We start from the raw sequence: 19,623 nt of genomic DNA on the forward strand, positions 1-19,623 counted from the left end.
CACTGGACTGGACTTGCTTGCTGTGAGCCATGTTTTACTGGGAATGTGTGCATGAGTTTCCCTGCTCTATCGGCTTCTTTGGGCTTCACACAGTCCAGTCACCACTCTTCTTAGAAGAGGTGGTGGAATTGTGGCGCCCTCTTCCAATCTTCAGTCTTTTGCCAGGGCCTTGCACTAGAAGCATCCAGGAGGAACTGGAAGCTCAGGAAGCCAGAGGATGCCACCTGAGGGACACAGAAGGCAGAGGATGGGGTGGGCAGGGGCTAAGTGCAGAGTCACCAGTTCATTTCCTAGATGGATAGGGGAACAGTGGCAAAGGCAGTGAGTCAATTATGGTATCAATTTCCTCTTCTGTAAACTGTCAATACTAAAACTCCTCTCCCTATATAAAAAAATACCAGTGCAAATCAAATGGAGTTATGCCTGAATGTTTGTAAAAACTTCCCACAATGCTACGTATCTGTCATTTTTTATTTTCCAGTTGCTTACCTATTTGCTATTTGGGAGAGAGTTTTGAGGAGAGAAAAAAGCACCATCTAAAAGAATGGATAAAATACTAACTTTAAGAGAGAATAATTTTGTTCAGCTTCCTCTTTTATGTCCCACGTGGACATTTTTTAAAACTGATAGACTATATAATGATTAAGTGGTGATGCTGATTATGAGAAAGACTACTAAATCACTGTGTTCCCAGCATTCTAAAAGCTCAAATACTTCATTGGTTTCTCCAGTTTCTCTCTTTCTCGAGACAGAGAATACACTCCGCCTAGAAGGAGGGAACCGGATTTGAGAGGTACACAGGCTGAATGAGTACGAAAGGCTCCTGAGGTAACTGGCCGGCGCTTTATGGACTCCCAGTGGCTCACAGGTGAGAAGCCCTGCAGAGCGGTACCTGTATGTGTCCTCCGGTGAGCCTTCAGGTGAGAACTTTTTGTGTACACTTTGTTGCATCCCTCAAAATCACATCTGTGGATACGCCGTTTTCTGGAGTCTGGGGATTCAGACCGTCTCTGGCGTCTTGTGCTCTCAATACTAAATGGTGAAATTGAACTGGAAAAAGAAAAAGTGGAGTTACATGGTGAGATGCACAGCACCCCGTTTTGGTTCTAGTGGCATGGGAACATTGTCTCAGACACTACAGCTTCACAGACTCAAGGCCACACGACCATAGTTCTTGCTACCACGCTCTTGGGCAGATCTCACTTTTTGAATCCTAAAAGGCAGGCAGCGTGAGTTCTTTCTGGCAAAACACTCCAAGGGAGAGAAAGACATGCTTCAAACGACAATAATAAAAACTGAAAGCAAACGAAAGCAGTGGTCGGTATTTCCTCATGATCAGAAGAAACAATCTGGTAGGGGTAAATTACCATCTCACGGTTTTGAATTTCTGAATATCCTGATAGAGAAGATTATAAGAAGCCTTGCTACAGACAAATGAATGACAAAATGATACATTTAATAAGTCACAAGAAGGTCTGCACTGCATGTGACAACATAGAAACTCCTGTAAAATCACAAGGTACACTTCAAAACAAGTGAGGTCCGGCTGAAAGGAATGACATCAGTAACATGAATCATGACAAGTTATTTCTGTTTGGTGAAACGCACCTGACATTTAAGTTTTCTAGTTGGAGTTGCTTTGTGGTGAGGAATAACATGCATTGTCTTTAAGGATTAGCTGTACCACCATTATAAAAAAAGTTTTAACTAAGAAATTTGGCCCTGACTTGCATGTTGTTTAATCTGAATGCCCCAGTAGAAAAACAGGATTAGTTTATAATGTCACGTAATTGATTAACATGTACTTTAAAAAATCTTAATCTCTTTCGATTGAGACAGAAATAATGACTCATCTCTTTTAGTTATCCATGACGTTCTTTAAAATTACAGTGACATACAATAAAAAAGCAGTCACTCATATTTCTACTCTACAAAATGTATTACAGTTAATATTTTGACATATTTTCTTCCAGCTTGTTCACATTTTGATGCTTTTAAAAATTAATTTTTATTGGTAAATCACCTCTTTTAAAAGTTGAACATTACTGATGAAGATCAATTCCCCTCTTGTTTTCCACCATGATCCTGGTCCTTTCTCCTCCTTCCAGGGAAAAGCCTCTATCCTGAGTTTTCTTTACCTCTTTCCAATTCTTTTAAATTCTGTTTACCTATTCACACCTGCATTTACAGACATTCTTTTTTTTTTGTTTTTTAAGTCATATGAATAATATCATGCTGTTTATATCATTCTGCAAATTGTTTTATTCTTATTTTTTTATTCAACATTTAACATTTGAGATTCATCCGTGTTGATATAAATGCCATAATTCACTTATTTGAAGTGCTATATACTTATAACTTACCAATTTTAAGATCTATTTTTTAATATTTTAACCATCTCTAAAATCAGAATGCTTCTTACAATTGATGGCTTATTGTAGTTTTACTGGTGTAATTTTTTTTTATTAGTGGTACATAAAGTAATGGGGCATTTCACAGTTGATGACATTTCAACTTAGATCAGGGGTCAGTGAACTTTTTCTGTCAAGGGCTAGACAGTAAATATTTTATTTCAACACTGAGGGCCACACAGTCTTATGTTGTAACTAATCAATTCTACAACTGTATCATGAAAGCACCCATAGAGTATATAAAAACAAATGAATGTGGTTATGTTCCAATAAAACTTTGTTTACAGAAACAGTGGGCTGGCCAGGCACAGTGGTTCAAGCCTGTAATCCCAGCACTTTGGGAAGCTGAGGCAGGAGAACCGCTTGAGTCCAAGAATCTGAGACCAACCTGGGCAAGAAGGAGAGACCCTATCTCTACAAAACAAATAAACAAACAAACCAAAAAACAGTGGGCTGTATTCTGTCCATGAGCTGTAGTTTGCCGACTATGCAGTTACATGAAATATGGTGGGAGTCCAGTGAATATTCATTGCCATTTCCCAAGTGATGGACACATAGACTACTTGTAATTTGCACTTTTATACTGCTCCAGTGAATTTTTTTCTGAAAGTCTCTTTCTGCACACGTGTCTTAAGATTTCAGCGTACCTTCTCCCTTTTACTAATAAATTAGGCAAACAAAGCTTTATGTTGGGTAAGGTCAAATATAAACAATATTTATCTACCTGTGTCTCAAACAGTTTTATGCAAGATCTACATTAGTAGAATGAAAGAACACATGTTATGTATGGCCAAGCCACCTTTTTCAGCTTTCTTATCAATGTAGACTTGTGACTTTCCACATAATTGACTCACAGTTGCAGGGATTGGGGTCTATCGTGAAAGGAGTCAAAATAGTGTGGCTGGCCTGCCTCATGTAAGAATAGCTGTAGTTACTCCTGACAAGGTATATTTTTATCACTGGGTTTGATTCCCATGAACAAGTAAGGCTGTGTGGTGATAACAGAGCAACAGTAATTCATTTCTGGAATATGTAGTTATGAAAATAAATATTGATCTTGGCACTTCCTTTTTTTTCCTAAAAAAAAGGAAGTCATTCATAGTGTTGTACAATGTTTAACATCTTTTAAAAGTGAGAAAATGATAGAGTATTTGTTTTCTGCAAGTTATAAGTTAAAGTCTATAAGAACACTTTGTTTTGTATAATATTTTCTACACATGAATATATAGAAGTCTAAATGTAACTATGCATAAACACACAAACAGAGGCTTTTGCTGAGTTTCATTGATTTTTAGCTATTTATCTTGCTATCTGTATATAAGGAGAAAAGTAAAAAAATAAAAAAATTAAAAACCAACCAAAAAAACCCTGAAATCAGAATTCAGTCATAATGAATGTTTCTTTAGGGACCAATGAAGTAATCCTGCAACACAGCCCATCAACCACCAAACACACGGCAGGCAGGGAAACAAAAACAAAGGCTACAGAAGGCCATGAAATTGCTTCACTGTGAGTTTGTTTTGAATTTACATCAAAATGAAGACAGGTGGATTGTCTATAGGACCTCAGCCCTGGTTTTCCTCATTCTAAAGTGAAATGTGGGCCAGGTGCGGTGGCTCACGCCTGTAATCACAGCACGTAGGGAAGCCGACGCAGGTGGATCGCTTAGCTCAGGAGCTCAAGACCAGCCTGGGCAACATGGTGAAACCCCGTCTCTACCAAAACATACAAAAATTAGCCGGGCGTGGTGGCTCATGCCTGTAATCCCAGCACTTTGCGAAGCTGACGTAGGTAGATCCCTTGAGCTCAGGAGTTCAAGACCAGCCAGGGTAACACATGGTGAAACCCTGTCTCTACAGAAACATACAAAAATTAGCTGGGTGTGGTGGCATGTGCCTGTACTCCCAGCTGCTTGGGAGGTTGAGGTGAGAGGATTGCTTGAGCCGGGAAGGTAGAGGTTGCAGTGAGCCAAGATCACGCCACTGCATGCAAATCTGGGTGAAAAAGTGAGACCTGTCTCAAAAAAAGAGTTAAGTGAAATGTTTTAGAACATTATGAAGAACAAATACCTAAAGGTATCTGTACAATAAAAATCATTTTTAAAAAGGATATATGCAATGAATAGTTGTGCCCAGTAAAGCTGTCTTTGAAATGACATTCAATGGGTCGATTTTCTCCTTGGTTTCCCTTTCTAAATGGCAGAGAGATCTTCACACGTCAAAGAATCCTAGCTAAGCTATGCCTTTCGGAACTGCTGATTTGATTTTTTTGTGGAAAGGTAGGAAGGTAAGTGAAGCTGAGGGAACAGCGAACCAGAAGTGCAGAAGGACATGAGGAACACAGGAAGGTGACAGGACAGTCCAAGCTCCTAGAGCGCTGCTGTTGTGCTGGGATCCCCAGCATAAATCCACAGTCAGCGGGCACGGCAAGTGGACGACAACCGTGGACTGCGGTTTGTCTGAGCCAAGTCCATGGCTGGAAAGGTGACAGTCGAGTTGTTGGTACCAAATAATTTTGTATTTCCAGAACCTAGGACATTGTGGGCATTCAAAAAAAAATGTTGGCTAAATAGAATAAATAATGCATTATTAAGCCTGGTATTCCTAATTTTTAATTTTATAATTAATTTATTAATTCTTAATTGGTTAATTAATTCTTACTAGGATACTTTGATTCCAAGTCTTCAGACAATGAGCACTCAATTCCACACTACTACACTCATTTCCCCGAGTTTCTTTTTTTTTTTTTTGAGACAGGGTCTTGCTCTGTCACCTAGACTGGTGGCCTAGGTGGCACAGTCATAGCTCACTGTAATCTTGAACTCCTGGACTCTAGTGATCCTCCCCCTCAGTCTCCCGAGTAGCTAAGATTACACGCAACCATGCCTGGCTAACTGTTTAATTTTTTGTAGAGATGGGGTTTTGTTATGTTGCCCAGGCTCCTGGCTTCAAGTAATTCTGCCTCAGTCTCCCCAAGTGCTGGGATTACAGACGTGTTCCACCATACCTGGCCAAGTTTCATATTTTCAATGCTACACAAAGTGGCTAGTGAATATCTGGGAATCTGGGTAACCATTAAAAATACATAGATATAAATGTCTCAATTATTTCCTCTAAGTTCAAGAGCAGTGTGTTCTAAAGTATTGCTTACAATTAAATTTCTCAGTGGGACGCCACTGATAAATGTGTAGGATGCTGGTGAATGAAATAACAAAAGTCTTTCTTTTGACCCTAATAGGCATTTCGATAAGTTGGAAAAAGTGAGGGAAAGACCCTTACTCCTGGCAATGTTATCTTGCCCCATCTCACTCGGGGGCTGCCCATAAGAAGGGGTGTTTGGTAATAGAACAGCTGGGTGTTTTCACTCTGCCTTACCTATGCTTTCTGAGCAACATGCCCTTTGTTCAGAAGGCACTTGAAGAATCCTCACAGGCATGCAACCTGACTTCTGCGCTTCAAAAACTGGCCTTATTTTAAAGAATAGGAATGTGCAAGTAACTACTGCACACACCAGTAGAGCATTCTTCCAATAATCTTTAGTAATAAGCTTGGTATGATGAAAATGGTTCAGGTAAAACACTTGTTACTGTGTTCCCAAATTCCATACCAAATACATCTGTACAGCCCCAAAGAATAATAACTAAAGGCCCACTTCTTTCCCCAGAAGGTTAGACCATTTAGAGTAGTGAATGAACGCCTGAGGGGGCCTCACTGGTACCACGTTGTAATAATTAGATCCAGAGAGAACAAATGAGTGAATCATGACTTTGGTTGCACAACAGTCCCACTTGGAATGGCAAGTTAAATTAGAATTAAATCCAGAGAGGCTCAAAAAATCACATCCAAGAACAGCTCTATTTAAATGGAAGGTGCCGCATGGCTGCCATGAAAGAAATTAGGGTTAACTGTAATCAGCCGGTAATAAAAGACCATTCGTCATGTGTGACCTTAGCATGATGAGATGTCCTTCACTGAAATTGGAGTTTTTACAGGAGTTAAAAAAAAAAATTAAAAAGGCCAGGACAATCTTTCAAGCCTGGAAAGAAGACATACACATCACAGATTTAAAAACCAGAGCAGAAGGAGCTTTAGTAAATTCACACACTCTATCGCAACAGAATTCCAAGGGGCACAGCTGAGGATAACAGCGGTATTTACAGAATGCTTACTGTGTGTCAGGCACTGACCTAAATGCCTTAACCTTCAGAGCAACCCTCTGAGGTTGACACTACTATCCCTGTACACTGTATCCCTCTTTTACAGATGAGGAAACTGAGGCACAAAGAGGTTAAGGCCAAGGCCAAGACAAAGTCTACGGCTACACCGAAACTCAGACCCGAGTGGCTGATTCCAGAACTTGATCTTAATTACAATGTTATGCTTATTCAGATGAAGATACAGGTATTACAAACCAACATATGATAAAATGGGAAAAAGCAACAAAATATCTGTAGCATTTAAATTTCCCCTTTAACCCAATTATATAAAACAACAGCACATATAAGTGTTACTGAATATAGCCTGCTATGATAAGACATATACTTTTCTCTGGAGAACTGTAAAAAGGTAAACCATTTTATAAGTACTGTCAGATGGGCTTTCAGTATACTTACTATCAATCTACCAAATAAAGTATTTTCTTTTCTCTCTTTTTATCTTTTTTTAAAAAGAGACAAGGACTCATTCTGTTGCCCAAGCTGCAGTGCAGTGGTATGGTCACAGCTCACTGGAGCCTCAAACTCCTGGGCTCAAACAATCCTTCTGCCTCACCTCCTGGGAGCTAGGACTACAGGCGCATGCTACCATGCCTAGTTAATTTTTTTTTTTTTTTTTTTGGTAGAGTAAGGGTCTTGTTGTGTTGTCCTGGCCTGTCTTGAACTCCTGGCCTCAAGTGATCCTCCCACTTCAGCCTCCCAGAGTGTTGGGATTATAGGTATGAGCCACTATGCCTAGCCAGTACATATTTTGTTAAAGTTGTTATAAACTATATATTTACAAGGGAAATGTTTTTTAAAGGCTGAGTTTGGCAGTGGTATATGATAATATCTTCCTTGCCCATTAATGCCACAAAATTAGTCCCTTCCCTGTCATTCCACTTTATTTACAATTGTACCAAAAATAATTGAGTTGGTTGCATGATAGAATTACCTTAACGGAAATGAGAACATTCAGTTTACAAAGTATATTGTGTACTGTTTCTAAAGTTCAATATTATTTAAAATAAGACATTGAACATCACCTACAGAATTCTGAATTAACTTCTGCCACAAAATACATGTAGGTACAATGACTTCCTTGTTAGTGAATCAAACACCACCCTGGAAATGAATTATCAAGACCATAAGCAGAGCAAGAGTGGATGAGACTTTCAGTTAACCAGGATTTACATAAATCTCAGTAAAACAGATTCTATTCACATGAACAAGCCAGATATCTGCATTACTTTGTAGGCTTTCCCTTAACCAGCAGATGGCTCTCAGAGGCAGGAATCCTCATATGTATCTTCCATACTACAACAGACTCGTGCCTGTCAAACCATGTCAATGTCTCTCCTATGATATTAATTAGGGAAAAAGCGCTGTTTAGATACATTTACTACCAAATCCCTGCAGCTACATTCAGAGGTAGAGCAGATTCACTGGTGTCAAGTTCCTCTTTCACTCCTCTGTAGCATTTCACAGAAAACTACTTTTGAACAGATTGAAATTGTAAGATTAGTAGCTGCCACCCTTTTTAGAAGCCGTGACTGAGACACTATATCATGTTCTAATTTGGATTCAATAAAAATGTTTTCACAAAATGTATGAATCAAGAGAAATACATTTGCTAAAATGCGTCAAAAAGCTCAATCTTAGCATCTATTCAAACTAGAGTTTGGCAAGTTTTCCATATGAACAGAATATGTCTAAAATGCATACTTAATTACTGTTTTACTTTAATAAGCACAGTCTACTACTAAACTAATTAAAGGATAATGGTTTACAAAGGAGCCTTTTGGGGGCCCAGGGGTTGCCCTGGGGTTGGATTCACAGTATTTCATGATTTTACTTAAACATAACAGCAGCCAGTAAGTATTTTTCCACATCACTTTCTAGACCGTTAAAAAACTTAAAACTATTACAAGCTTTCTGTTCTTTTTGTTTCAACATATTTCAGCAAGCAAGATCATAAGCTCTATTAGGCAAAATGGTTAATCAAAGTAGAAAAAAATGAATCATTAATAGTTTGCTATGGTTGGCTTTATTATCAAACTTTTATGATGAAATTAGACTACAAGTTGAAAGAGGGCTATTGGCTAACAAAAAAATATCTATTTCAGATATAGTGTATCTATTCAAAATAGCTACTCTTTGGGGAATGTCTTATGCATTGCAAACACTTTACCCTATGAAATCAATTCATAATGTAGGATGAAACGAGGGTTCTGAAACAGGTATGGATTTCTGGATTATACTGGATGTACCCACTGAATGGAAGACACATAACATACTTAAATATTTAGAGGGATTTTCCCACAGCATTTCTTCAGAAAATATCACGGTTTAAATTATGTTTTATGCCAGAAGTTATAGCTTGGTGGATTACATAAACCTTAAAAAAAAAACTTTCTAGGTCAGAATAGGATTAATTATTTTAATCTGAATGCCTTAAGGTAAGCCCTGCCCTCCTCATTCTGGCACGGCCCCAACCCATGCCCAATTACTTATGAGAACAGCACTTTATCTTATCCATGTGGCTCTTGAACACATCTGATTTTGGGACTCTCTAGAATCATGCTAAATTTTAAAAATAAGTTATCCTTATTTGACTACAGTTAAACTTCAAGCTACTCAAGAGTGAAGAGTCTTACACGTGTCTATTTATGTGGCCAATGAACATCAAAAAAGCTCATCATCACTGGTCATTAGAGAAATGCAAATCAAAACCACAATGATACCATCTCATGCCAGTCAGAATGGTGATCATTAAAAAGTCAGGAAACAACAGATGCTGGAGAGGATGTGGAGAAATAGGAACACTTATACACTGTTGGTGGGAGTGTAAATTAGTTCAACCATTGTGGAAGACAGTGTGGTGATTCCTCAAGGATCTAGAACCAGAATTACCATTTGACCCAGCCATCCCATTACTGGGTATATATCCAAAGGATTATATATCATTCTACTATAAAGACACATGCACACGTATGTTTATTGCAGCACTATTCACAATAGCAAAGACTTGGAACCAACCCAAATGCCCACCAATGATAGACTGGATAAAGAAAATGTGGCACATATACACCATGGAATATTATGCAGCCATAAAAAAGGATGAGTTCATGTCCTTTCCAGGGACATGGATGAAGCTACAAACCATTATTCTCAGCAAACTAACACAGGAACAGAAAACCAAATACCTCATGTTCTCACTCATAAATGGGAGTTGAACAATGAGAACCCATGGACACAGGGAGGGGAACATCACACCTGGGGCCTGTAGGGGAGTGGCGGCTAGGGGAGGGAGAGCATTAGGACAAATACCTAATGCATGAGGGGCTTAAAACTTAGATGACGGGTTGATGGGTGCAGCAAACCACCATGGCCCCTGTATAACTATGTAACAAACCTGCACGTTCTGCACATGTATCCCAGAATTCAAAAAAACCACAAAAAACAAAAAACAAAAAAGACTCTTATACACGTCTGTCTAGAAGCCATTGTTATACAAGGATGCCTGAATGGGTGATGGGAAAGGAAGGGAAGAAGGACGCTGGGAAGCTAACTATATACACAGGAACCTCACCATAACACTGCTCTAAGGCAGAACTGAATAGGAGGAGGTTAATATTTCTACTTTAGAAGGATCTTATTATAAAGCAGATTTACTAATAAGGCGGTACTGTGGATGTTCCTGGACAAAGAATGTAGCGAGATTCCATGTTTTAAAGATGAAAACATTTAAGATGTTTCAAAATACACAGCTCTAATGAGATACTACAATGCAACCACAAAATGAACTTTTGGGTTCGGCACGGTGGCTCATGCCTATAATCCCAGCACTTTGGGAGGCTGAGGCAGGCGGATCACCTGAGGTCAGGAGCTCGAGACTAGCCTGGCCAATGTGGTGATACCCTGTCTCTGCTAAATGTACAAAAATTAGCCAGGTGTGGTGGCAGATACCTGCAATCCCAGCTACTCGGGAACTGAGGCAGGAGACTTGCCTGAACCCAGGAGGCAGAGGTTGCAGTGAGCAGAGATTGAGCCACTTCACTCCAGACTGGGTGATAGAGTGAGCCTCCATCCCCCCCAGTAAATAAATGAATAAATAAATAAATAAATAAACGTTTGATGTGACCATCAAAACAGGCCTACATCTATTTTATGCTGATCATTAACCAGATCTATGTTACACTAGAGATTTGTTTTATTAACAAACACTGAAATTATATCATCTAACTATGTGGTACTTAAGCTAACATGAATTATTGAAAGTTTTTATTGCTTGCGTAGGATTATATAAATCAGACCAAACAGAAGTCATTGGTTCTGCCACATCGGCCAGGCTGGTCTCGAACTCAAGTCTCGAACTCAAGTTTTCCACTTGAGTTTGTGTTACCAAAATGACTGTCTGAGGCCACACGTAGGGAATTCTCATCATAAGATGTACAAGTATTTGAATTGTGGAGGAAAACAAAAATCTTCCCACCTGAAAAGATTATTCTTTCCTCAGTGAATTATCTTGACACCACTGACAAAACCAATTTACCATAATGTAAGGGTTGATTCCTGGACTCTTACTTCTATTCCATGGATTTGTCTATATATAATTATCCCAGTACCACAATGTCTTAATAATTTTATACCTTTAGGATCAATTTTTAAATTGGAAAACATTATTCCTCCAAATTTATTCTCCCCCTTCAGACTGTCTTCACACAAAATTTAGAATCATCTCATCAATTTCTTTCTTTCTTTTTTTTTTTTGAGATAGAGTCTCACTCTGTGGCCCAGGCTGTAGTGCAATGGTATGATCTCGGCTCACTGCAACCTCCACCTCCCGTGTTCAAGTGATTCTCCTGCTTCAGCCTCCCGAGTAGCTGGGATTACAGACGTGTGCCACCATGCCTGGCTAATTTTTGTATTTTAGTAGAGACAAGGCTTCACCATGTTGGCCAGGCTGGTTTCGAACTCCTGACCTCAGGTGATCCACCCGCCTCAGCCTCCCAAAGTGCTAGGATTACAGGCATGTGCCACTGTGGCCAACCATCATCAATTTCTGTAAAAGAAAACTCAGCTGGAATTTGGATGAAAACCAAATCATAGACTGCTGCCATCTTAACAACATTATGTCTTTCAAACCATGAATATAGGACATCTTTCCATTTAATTAAAAAAATTTTTTTAACCATGTTTTGTAGTTTTCAACGTTCAAGTCTTACATGTCTTTTGTTAAATATATTCATAGGTATTTTCTTCTTTTTCATGCTATTGTAAATGAAATTGTTTTCTTAATTTCATTTTTAGATTGTCCATTGTTAGTATACAGAAATACAATTAATATTTGTTTATTGATCTTGTGTCCTGTAACCTTGTTAATCTCATTTATTAGTTCTAATACTTTTTGGGAGGTGACCTTTAGATTTCCTATATACAAGATCACGTCAACTACAAATAGAGATAGCTTTACTTCTTCCTTTCCAATCCACATTTCTTTTTTTTTAATTGACTCGGCTAGAATGTTGAGTGAAAGTGGTGTGTACGGACATCCTTGTCTTGTTACTGATCTGAGGGTTAGGTGCTCAGTCTTCTATCATTCAGTATGTTAGATACGAGTTTTTCACAGAGGCACTCTATCAAGTTGAGGATACTGTCGTCTATTCCTGTGTGTGTACTGTTTTCATTACAAAAGGATGTTGGATTTTGTCAAATGCCTTTTCCGTGTCTATCGAGATAAATGTGGTTTTCCCTATTAATGTTGTGTATTATATTGATTTCCACATGTCAAATCAGCCTCGTTTCCAGGTTATGTCCCCCTTCTCATGGTATGTAATCCTTTTTATATGTTGCTGGACTCAGTTTGCTTGTAATTTGTTGAAGGCTTTTGAGTCTCCACTCACAAGGGATATTGGCATGTAGTTTTCTTGTGAGGTCTTTGTCTGGTTTTGGTATTAGGATAATGCTGGTATCAAAGAATAAGTTAGCAAGAGTTCTGGGCTCCTCATTAACCTTGAGCTTCATGGCACCACGTTTACACTAAGATCCATTCCTTACTATGTCGACTATTCCCATTTGCTGATATTTCTAACCTCAGTTTTGCTTCCTCACTTCGGCAGAGTTGCTCTTTATGATATTTTTATGCTATTAGCCCTGCTCTTACCTAGAACTTTTCATATCACTAAAGTTTCACGGCCATGATGTCCACTGAATGCACAGACCTGGTTCATCCCTATTCGCCTATGAAGAAGGATCAAATAAGAACTTTTCAAGTTTTAAAGTATGTGTTACTTACTTTCCTAGATTCACTTTTCTGCATTATTGGCAACACACTGTCTAAAGTTCTCAGGATTTGAGCATATTGCTAGGTGTTTCTGTTCAAATCTCAATGTGAACTGTACTGTTTACAATATTCCCAGTGTATACTGTAAAATATTGCATGGTGTAATAATGGCTTCTACGGCGCCATACATAAGCTTGTCAGAAAAATTACTTGACAGCAGGCAGGGTAGATAGTGTTATTGGCAATCTTACAGCTGAGAAATAGGTGAGGAAAGCAGAGCCTGGAGTGGTTAATTGCTAGGGAATGATAAACCTGAGAGCACTTGTCTCTATTCCTCTTCCCACATCACGTCTTTCCTAAGGAAAGATGAAAAATCTTAAAAATGTCAAGATGATAATGTTAAATCTCCTGTGCCATATTTATTGATGATTAAATACTACAAGCTCTGTTGGCTTTTTTTTTTTTTTAACTTGGCTTTTTCCTGCTGAGAAAATCAGTAAGATGAGAGTTGTAGATTAGTAGCAGTCAGCTGTGTAGGTATTTTTCATCTTAACAGTAGTGACTCAATAAAAAAAAAAAAAAAACACAATTATTTTCTGTAAGTTCACCATAGGGAAGCAAGTGAACACGCAAAGGCATCCTTAGCAAGTTCATAATCTAGTAAAGTGTAGAACTTGGAAATCTCTCTACCTCAAATGCACGAAAAATGACTCAAATCTTTGCTCAAATCTATGACGTGTGGAAGTGTAAAGCCTCTTCCCTAGCGCCCTCCAGGATGTATGTATATTTCTGGGACTTCAGTTCTCAGAACCACCTTGGCCTCCAGCATCAAGTTAGCACCTTCTTCAAGAACACCTTCTTCAAGAACTACATAAACCCATCTGAGCATCTAGGAAGCCCTCTCGCCTACAGACAGATGTGGAGGGACTCCTGGAGCTTCACTCTCCTTGCCTGTTGCTCCTTCTATCTGGAAAATGCTCTTGGCTGCCTCTGTGCCGCTCACTGGTCCCATCCAGCCTCACACTCTTTGCATCTTGCCAGGGAGCTCTCTGCTACGTCTCTTCTCTGATTTCTCACTCCACCCCCATCTCAACTGTATGCAAAAGAAAAACAACAGCTACCTTCCCTTGGCCCAAGTATGATAGCTTTGCCTTCCAAAAACCTTGGGGGCAGGTTATATCCAGGTATAGGGCTAGGAAGTACGGGTAGGGCTCACGGCTCACAGCTTACCTCCAAGTCTTTCAGAGGGCACGTTTTCCACACCAAGAATTTTGTTCTGGAGGAATTCAGTGCCAGCTATTAAGATGATTAAAAACTCCTTCAACTTATTATATATGTAAATCATAATTATACAAGGCAAAAAACGATATGTGATAGAGGTGTAATGAAGTGTTACGGGAGTCAAGGGAGGGGGTGTCCGATTTCTGTTTGGAAAGATCAGGGCAAGCTTAACAGAGGACACCAACAAATGAGTCTTGAAGAATACTGGTATGTGGATGTGTCGGTGGTAAAGAGAAGGTGGAAGAGAGAATTTATGCTTATGGAGATAAAATAGCTCACAGTTAATCTTAATACCAAATTGTCTAACAAACAGGGTTCCTAATGGGCAGAAGAGGAAGATACAGGGCAGACAGGATGACCAGGGCCACGAATGATAGACTGAATGTTTCCTTACAAGAACTTCAATGTGTAGGCCCTGGAAGTGGCATGATTTTATTTTGTTTCGTTTTTTAGTTTTAGAAGGAAAATTCTGGCTTATGACAGTAAGCTTCCATGGTGAGAAAGTGATTAAAGTCAAGGCCTTTATCAATTACTGAGCCTACTGCCATCACTCAAGTAAGTGCAGTCTACCTGAACCAAGGCAGTGTCTTTAAATATGAATCAGAGGGTACCAATTCCAATGCATTTCAGAAGTAGAACGGTTAGTTCTTGGTAACTGACTGGATAATGGGGGATAAGGGAGAGAGAGGAGTGAATGGTGTCCCCAGCAGCTGGGCCTGGATGGCCAGGATAACGTCATTAGCCAAACTGGAGTCCATAGGAAAAGTGCCAAGATAAAAGCTAATGATTAAAAATAATCTATATATGAACAATAAATTTATGTTTAAATGACAACAGAGTAGCACTTTCTTTTCATTTGCTAGACAAGTAATAATTTTAAAAAAATAGTAGAAACTAGGTAATAAGGAAGTATTTCCAGAAATAACTTGAATGGATTTTATAAAAGAAAGCTCATAAAATAAACTTAGTGGTAATGGAATTTCATTAAATGTTGTCCAATGTGTAATTCTAAAGGCCAGGTACTTAGTAGAGGAAATTAGACCAAAAAAAAAAAAAAAAAAAGGCATAGTTTTTGTTTATTCAGTCGATTAACATTCATTAAATTATTTTAGGGATATTACTAAGTTTATAGTTGGCAGTTTACATACTTGATGACCTAGGTGATTGCTTTTTTGATTGTTTTTAATTATAGGAGTTTGTTTTTCAGGACCTCAAAGACATGCACTTAAGTGGAGGGAAGGACAAATGGATGAAACAAACAAGTTCTAAAGCACAAACTGTGGCCTTAGGCAGCCTGCTGAGTGTTTTACATACTAGAATAGCTTGAAAGAGTGAAGGGACTGAAAGATGTGAGTTCAGGACTATCAGAGGAAGAATCTTACCAATGCATTTTAAGCTATGTCTTAAAAAAATTTAACACCTTTCCTGAGCTTTGGTTTCTTTTCTTATAGAACAATAGTATCTATACTTTGTGGGGTTGTAGAAATAAAATACTTTGTGTAAGCAGGTAAATATTTGGGAAATGACTGCAGTAACTGCTGTTTCACTTTGGGTTAACTGTAATTATTAAACCTTTTTTTTTTTTTTTTTTTGAGAGGGAGTTTTGCTCTTGTTGCCCAGGTTGGAGTGCAGTGGCGCGATCTCAACTCACTGCAACCTCCGCCTCCTGGGTTCAAGCGATTCTACTGTCTCAGCCTCCTGAGTAGCTAGGATTACAGGCACCCACCACCACGCCTGGCTATTTTTTTTTTGTATTTTTAGCAGAGACGGGGTTTCACCATGTTGGCCAGGCTGGTCGCAAACTCCTGACCTCAGGTGATCCACCCGCCTCGGCCTCCCAAAGTGCTGGGATTACAGGTATGAGCCACCGCGCCCGGCCGTTTAACTCCATTTTACAGATGAGAAATCTGGGGTTCAGTCAAGTTAAGTAACTCACCCAAGAACACAGATATGAAGCAGTAAAAGCTGCCTTTTTGGTACTTGTTATTCCAAGTGCCTGAAACAGTGGCAGGCAGAGGAGTTGCTCAATAGATAGTTGCCTAATATTAAGGAAAAGCATCTCACATCACACATCTACATCTACCTCCTTCCCTCTTGACCTCTCAATGTTGGCGGTTCCCTGAGCTCAGTCTTCCGGCCATTTCTCCTTTCTGTTTCAACTCTTCCTTGAGTGATCTTGCTCATTCCCATGTTTCACATGCTGTGTTTCATGTATCTTTTTGTATGCCACTCAAATCTAATTCAAACGCCCCCTTCCCTGAGCTCCAGACTCGTATCTTTTAGACCTTCCACTTGTGTGTCAAGCAGAGAACTCTAACTTAACATGCTCAAAGCTGAACTAGTGATGCTTTTCCCCAAACCCACTCCTTTCCCAGTTTTCCCTATCTCATGAAATGGCCACTTCTCTCTTGGCAGTTCAGAACAAAAACAGGTGTCCCTCATGATTATTCTCCTCTATAGCTTATACAGGACCTATAGGCTCAACTTCCAAAACGTATCCCAAATTTGAATACTTCCCTCTTCACTGCCATACTCATCTCTTATCTGGCTACCTGCTATAGGATCTAACTGGAATCCCTGCTCCCACACCCTTACTCCTTCCCCCTAGTCTTTTATCTTTAATTGTAATCAAATACCATGAAATTTACCCCTTTAACCTTTTTTTTTTCTGAGACAGAATCTCACTCTGTTGCCCAGGCTGGAGTGCAGGGGTGCGATTTCGGCTCACCACAACCTCCACCTCCCGAGTTCAAGCGATTCTCCTGCCTCAGCCTTCCGAGTAGCTGGGATTACAGGTGTGTGCCACCATGCCCAGCTAGTTTTTGTATTTTTAGTAGAGACAGGGTTTCACTCTGTTGGCCAGGATGGTCTCGATCTCCTGACCTAGTGATCTGCCCACCTCAGCCTCCCAAAGTGCTGAGATTACAGGCGTGAGCCACCGCGTCCGCCTTTAACCGTTTTTAAGTGTATAATTCAGTGGCACCAAGTACATTCACACTCTTGTGTAACCATCACCAAATTTACATGTACAACTTCTTCATCATCCTAACAGAAACTCTGTTTCCACTATAGATTAACTCCCTGTCCCCTCCCTTCCTTTAGCCCTGGTAACCTCTACTATATTTTCTTTCCCTATGAATTTGCCTACTTTAGGTACCTCATATAAGTACAATCATACAATATTTGTCTTTTTATGTCTGTCTGTCTTATTTTACTTAGCATAGTTTTCAAGGTTCATTCACATTGTAGCATGTATCAGAATTTCATTGCTTTCTAATGCTGACACACACACACACACACACACACATACTCATACACACACACTTTATCTTTATTCATGGATGACAGATTAACATCTGGGTTGTCTCTACCTTTTGGCTATTGTGAATAATGTCATTATGACCAGTATCTGTTTGAGTCCCCACTTCCAACTTTTTTATACCCAGAAATGGAATTGCTGGATTACTTGCAATTGTATGTTTATCTTTTTAAGGAATCACCAAACTGCTGTCCATGGCTGCTGCACCCTTTTACATTCCCACAAGAAAAGCACAAGGGTTCCAATTTTTCTACCCCCTCACTAACACTTGTTAGTTTCCTCTTTATTAATAACCATCCTAACAGCTGTGAAGTAGTCTCTCATAGTCTTCTTAATAAAACAAATAATGTCCTTTCAAAACCCCAGTGGTCTCCTATTTCACTTAGAACAAAGCTTAAAGCCTTTATCATCACCTATAGGCTCTCTAGGAACCCTGAGACCTCTTCGTTCTCTGTTGAGCTTCCTCTGCTCCAGCCACAATGGCCTCCTAACTGTTCTGGAACATGTCAAATCCATTTCAACTCAGTGCCTTCGCTCTTGCTATTCTTCTGCTTAGAACAGTTTCTCACCATTATCACATGGCTTTGGCCTAATTAATATCTCTGATCAAATGTCACTTCTTCAGAGATATTCACATCTTTAGATGTCACATCTGAAGTTGTTCTTCAGAGAGGACATTCCTAGCACCCAATCTAGATAGCCTCTCCTGACCTTTGCACATATAGACAGAACAGCTTCTGTCTATTGCTTGCTTTGCTTCATATACCTTATTCTTCATAATCCATCTCTCTCAGCAGAATGTAAGTTCTATGTGGATGGCGGACTTTTTATTCATTTTTGTGTCCCAAATACCTAAAACAGTGCCAAGCAAATTTAAGTACTAATTATTAAAGGCAGGCAAGGTTATCTATTTATAGAGACTTGATAGTTTGAGATTTTTATGGTACAGAATCTTAATCTACTTATTTTTATAGCTTTCATAATAGATGGCAAAGATTCTTTGATATCTGAAAATATTTTTAAAATGTCTTTCCTTCCTTTTTTTGGGGAGGGAAGCATGATTTTGCTATTATCTATTGGTCAGTTAAGGAAAGAAACATCTACTGATATTCTGAATAATAGCAATAATATCATTGAGCATTTACTTGTGCCCTGCACTGTGCTATGAAGTTAATATAGATTATGTCTAATTTTCAGAAAATTATATAGGGTGTTTTCATTTTACAGATAAGAAAACTAAGGCTCACGAAGGGTACACTGCCCAAGATCACACAGCAAGTAAGTGGAAGGTCAGGAATTCCAACCAGGCACTGTCTGACTCCAAAGGTTATTGCTTATTCCACACACCATTTTGCAAGAAGTCATACTCAGCAGTTTAGAGGCCATAGAGAATTATATCCCACAATCTCTCCCTTAAGGACCATGCTGGCTGGGCATGGTGACTTACACCTGTAATCTCAGCATTTTGGGAGGCCAAGGCAAGAGGATCACTTGAGCCTGGTAGTTCAAGACCAGCCTGGGCAACATGGCAAGTTCTCACCTCTACAATTAACAACAACAACAACAACAAAAATAGCTAGGCATTGTGACACATGTCTGTGGTCCCAGCAACTTGGGAAACTGAGGCAGGAAGGTCATTTGAGCCCAGGGAATTCGAGGCTGCAGTGAGCTATGATTGTGCCACTGCACTCCAGTCTGGGTGACAGGGTGAGACCCTGTCTCAAAATAAAGGGAACATGCTGTTTAGTTAGTAGTATGACAAAGTACTGATCCACATGTAATTTAAAGGATATCGGTCAATACAACGGACAACAAAAGTTGGTGCCTCCATTATGTTCATGGTAATGAGAGGGATTTTGAGGAGGACGTCACCCCTAGGGGCTCTGGTGGTCAGGAAGTCATCCTGGAGGGAGTGGGACTTGAGCCAGGTCCTGTCAAGTGGGAATGAGCTGAGCGAGGCATGCGGGAGATGAAGAGGGTCACTCCAGCTGTGGGAACCACCTGAGCATTGGCCTAAAAACAAAAAGGAGTGAGCAGCATTTGGTCAAAAATGGGTAAAGTGATCTACTTGGAATTGACAGCTTACTTCTGGAGGAGCTGAGGAAAAGGAAGAACAGTAGCTCATCTTTATTGA

General features: G+C 39.5%; 1 protein-coding gene across 1 annotated transcript in view; it reads right to left on the reverse strand.

The window, feature by feature from the left end:
- Nucleotides 1-19,623, reverse strand: part of KLF12 (KLF transcription factor 12) — a gene marked incomplete at its 5' end in the record, with an annotated part of 257,074 nt that overhangs the window by 27,567 nt on the left and 209,884 nt on the right. Inside the window, 1 exon segment of the mRNA NM_001258129.1 lies at nucleotides 893-1,050. Coding sequence (NP_001245058.1) covers nucleotides 893-1,050 — 158 coding nt within the window.

Source organism: Macaca mulatta, chromosome 17 (assembly GCF_049350105.2).
Source record: "Macaca mulatta isolate MMU2019108-1 chromosome 17, T2T-MMU8v2.0, whole genome shotgun sequence".
Taxonomy (NCBI): Eukaryota; Metazoa; Chordata; class Mammalia; order Primates; family Cercopithecidae; genus Macaca; species Macaca mulatta.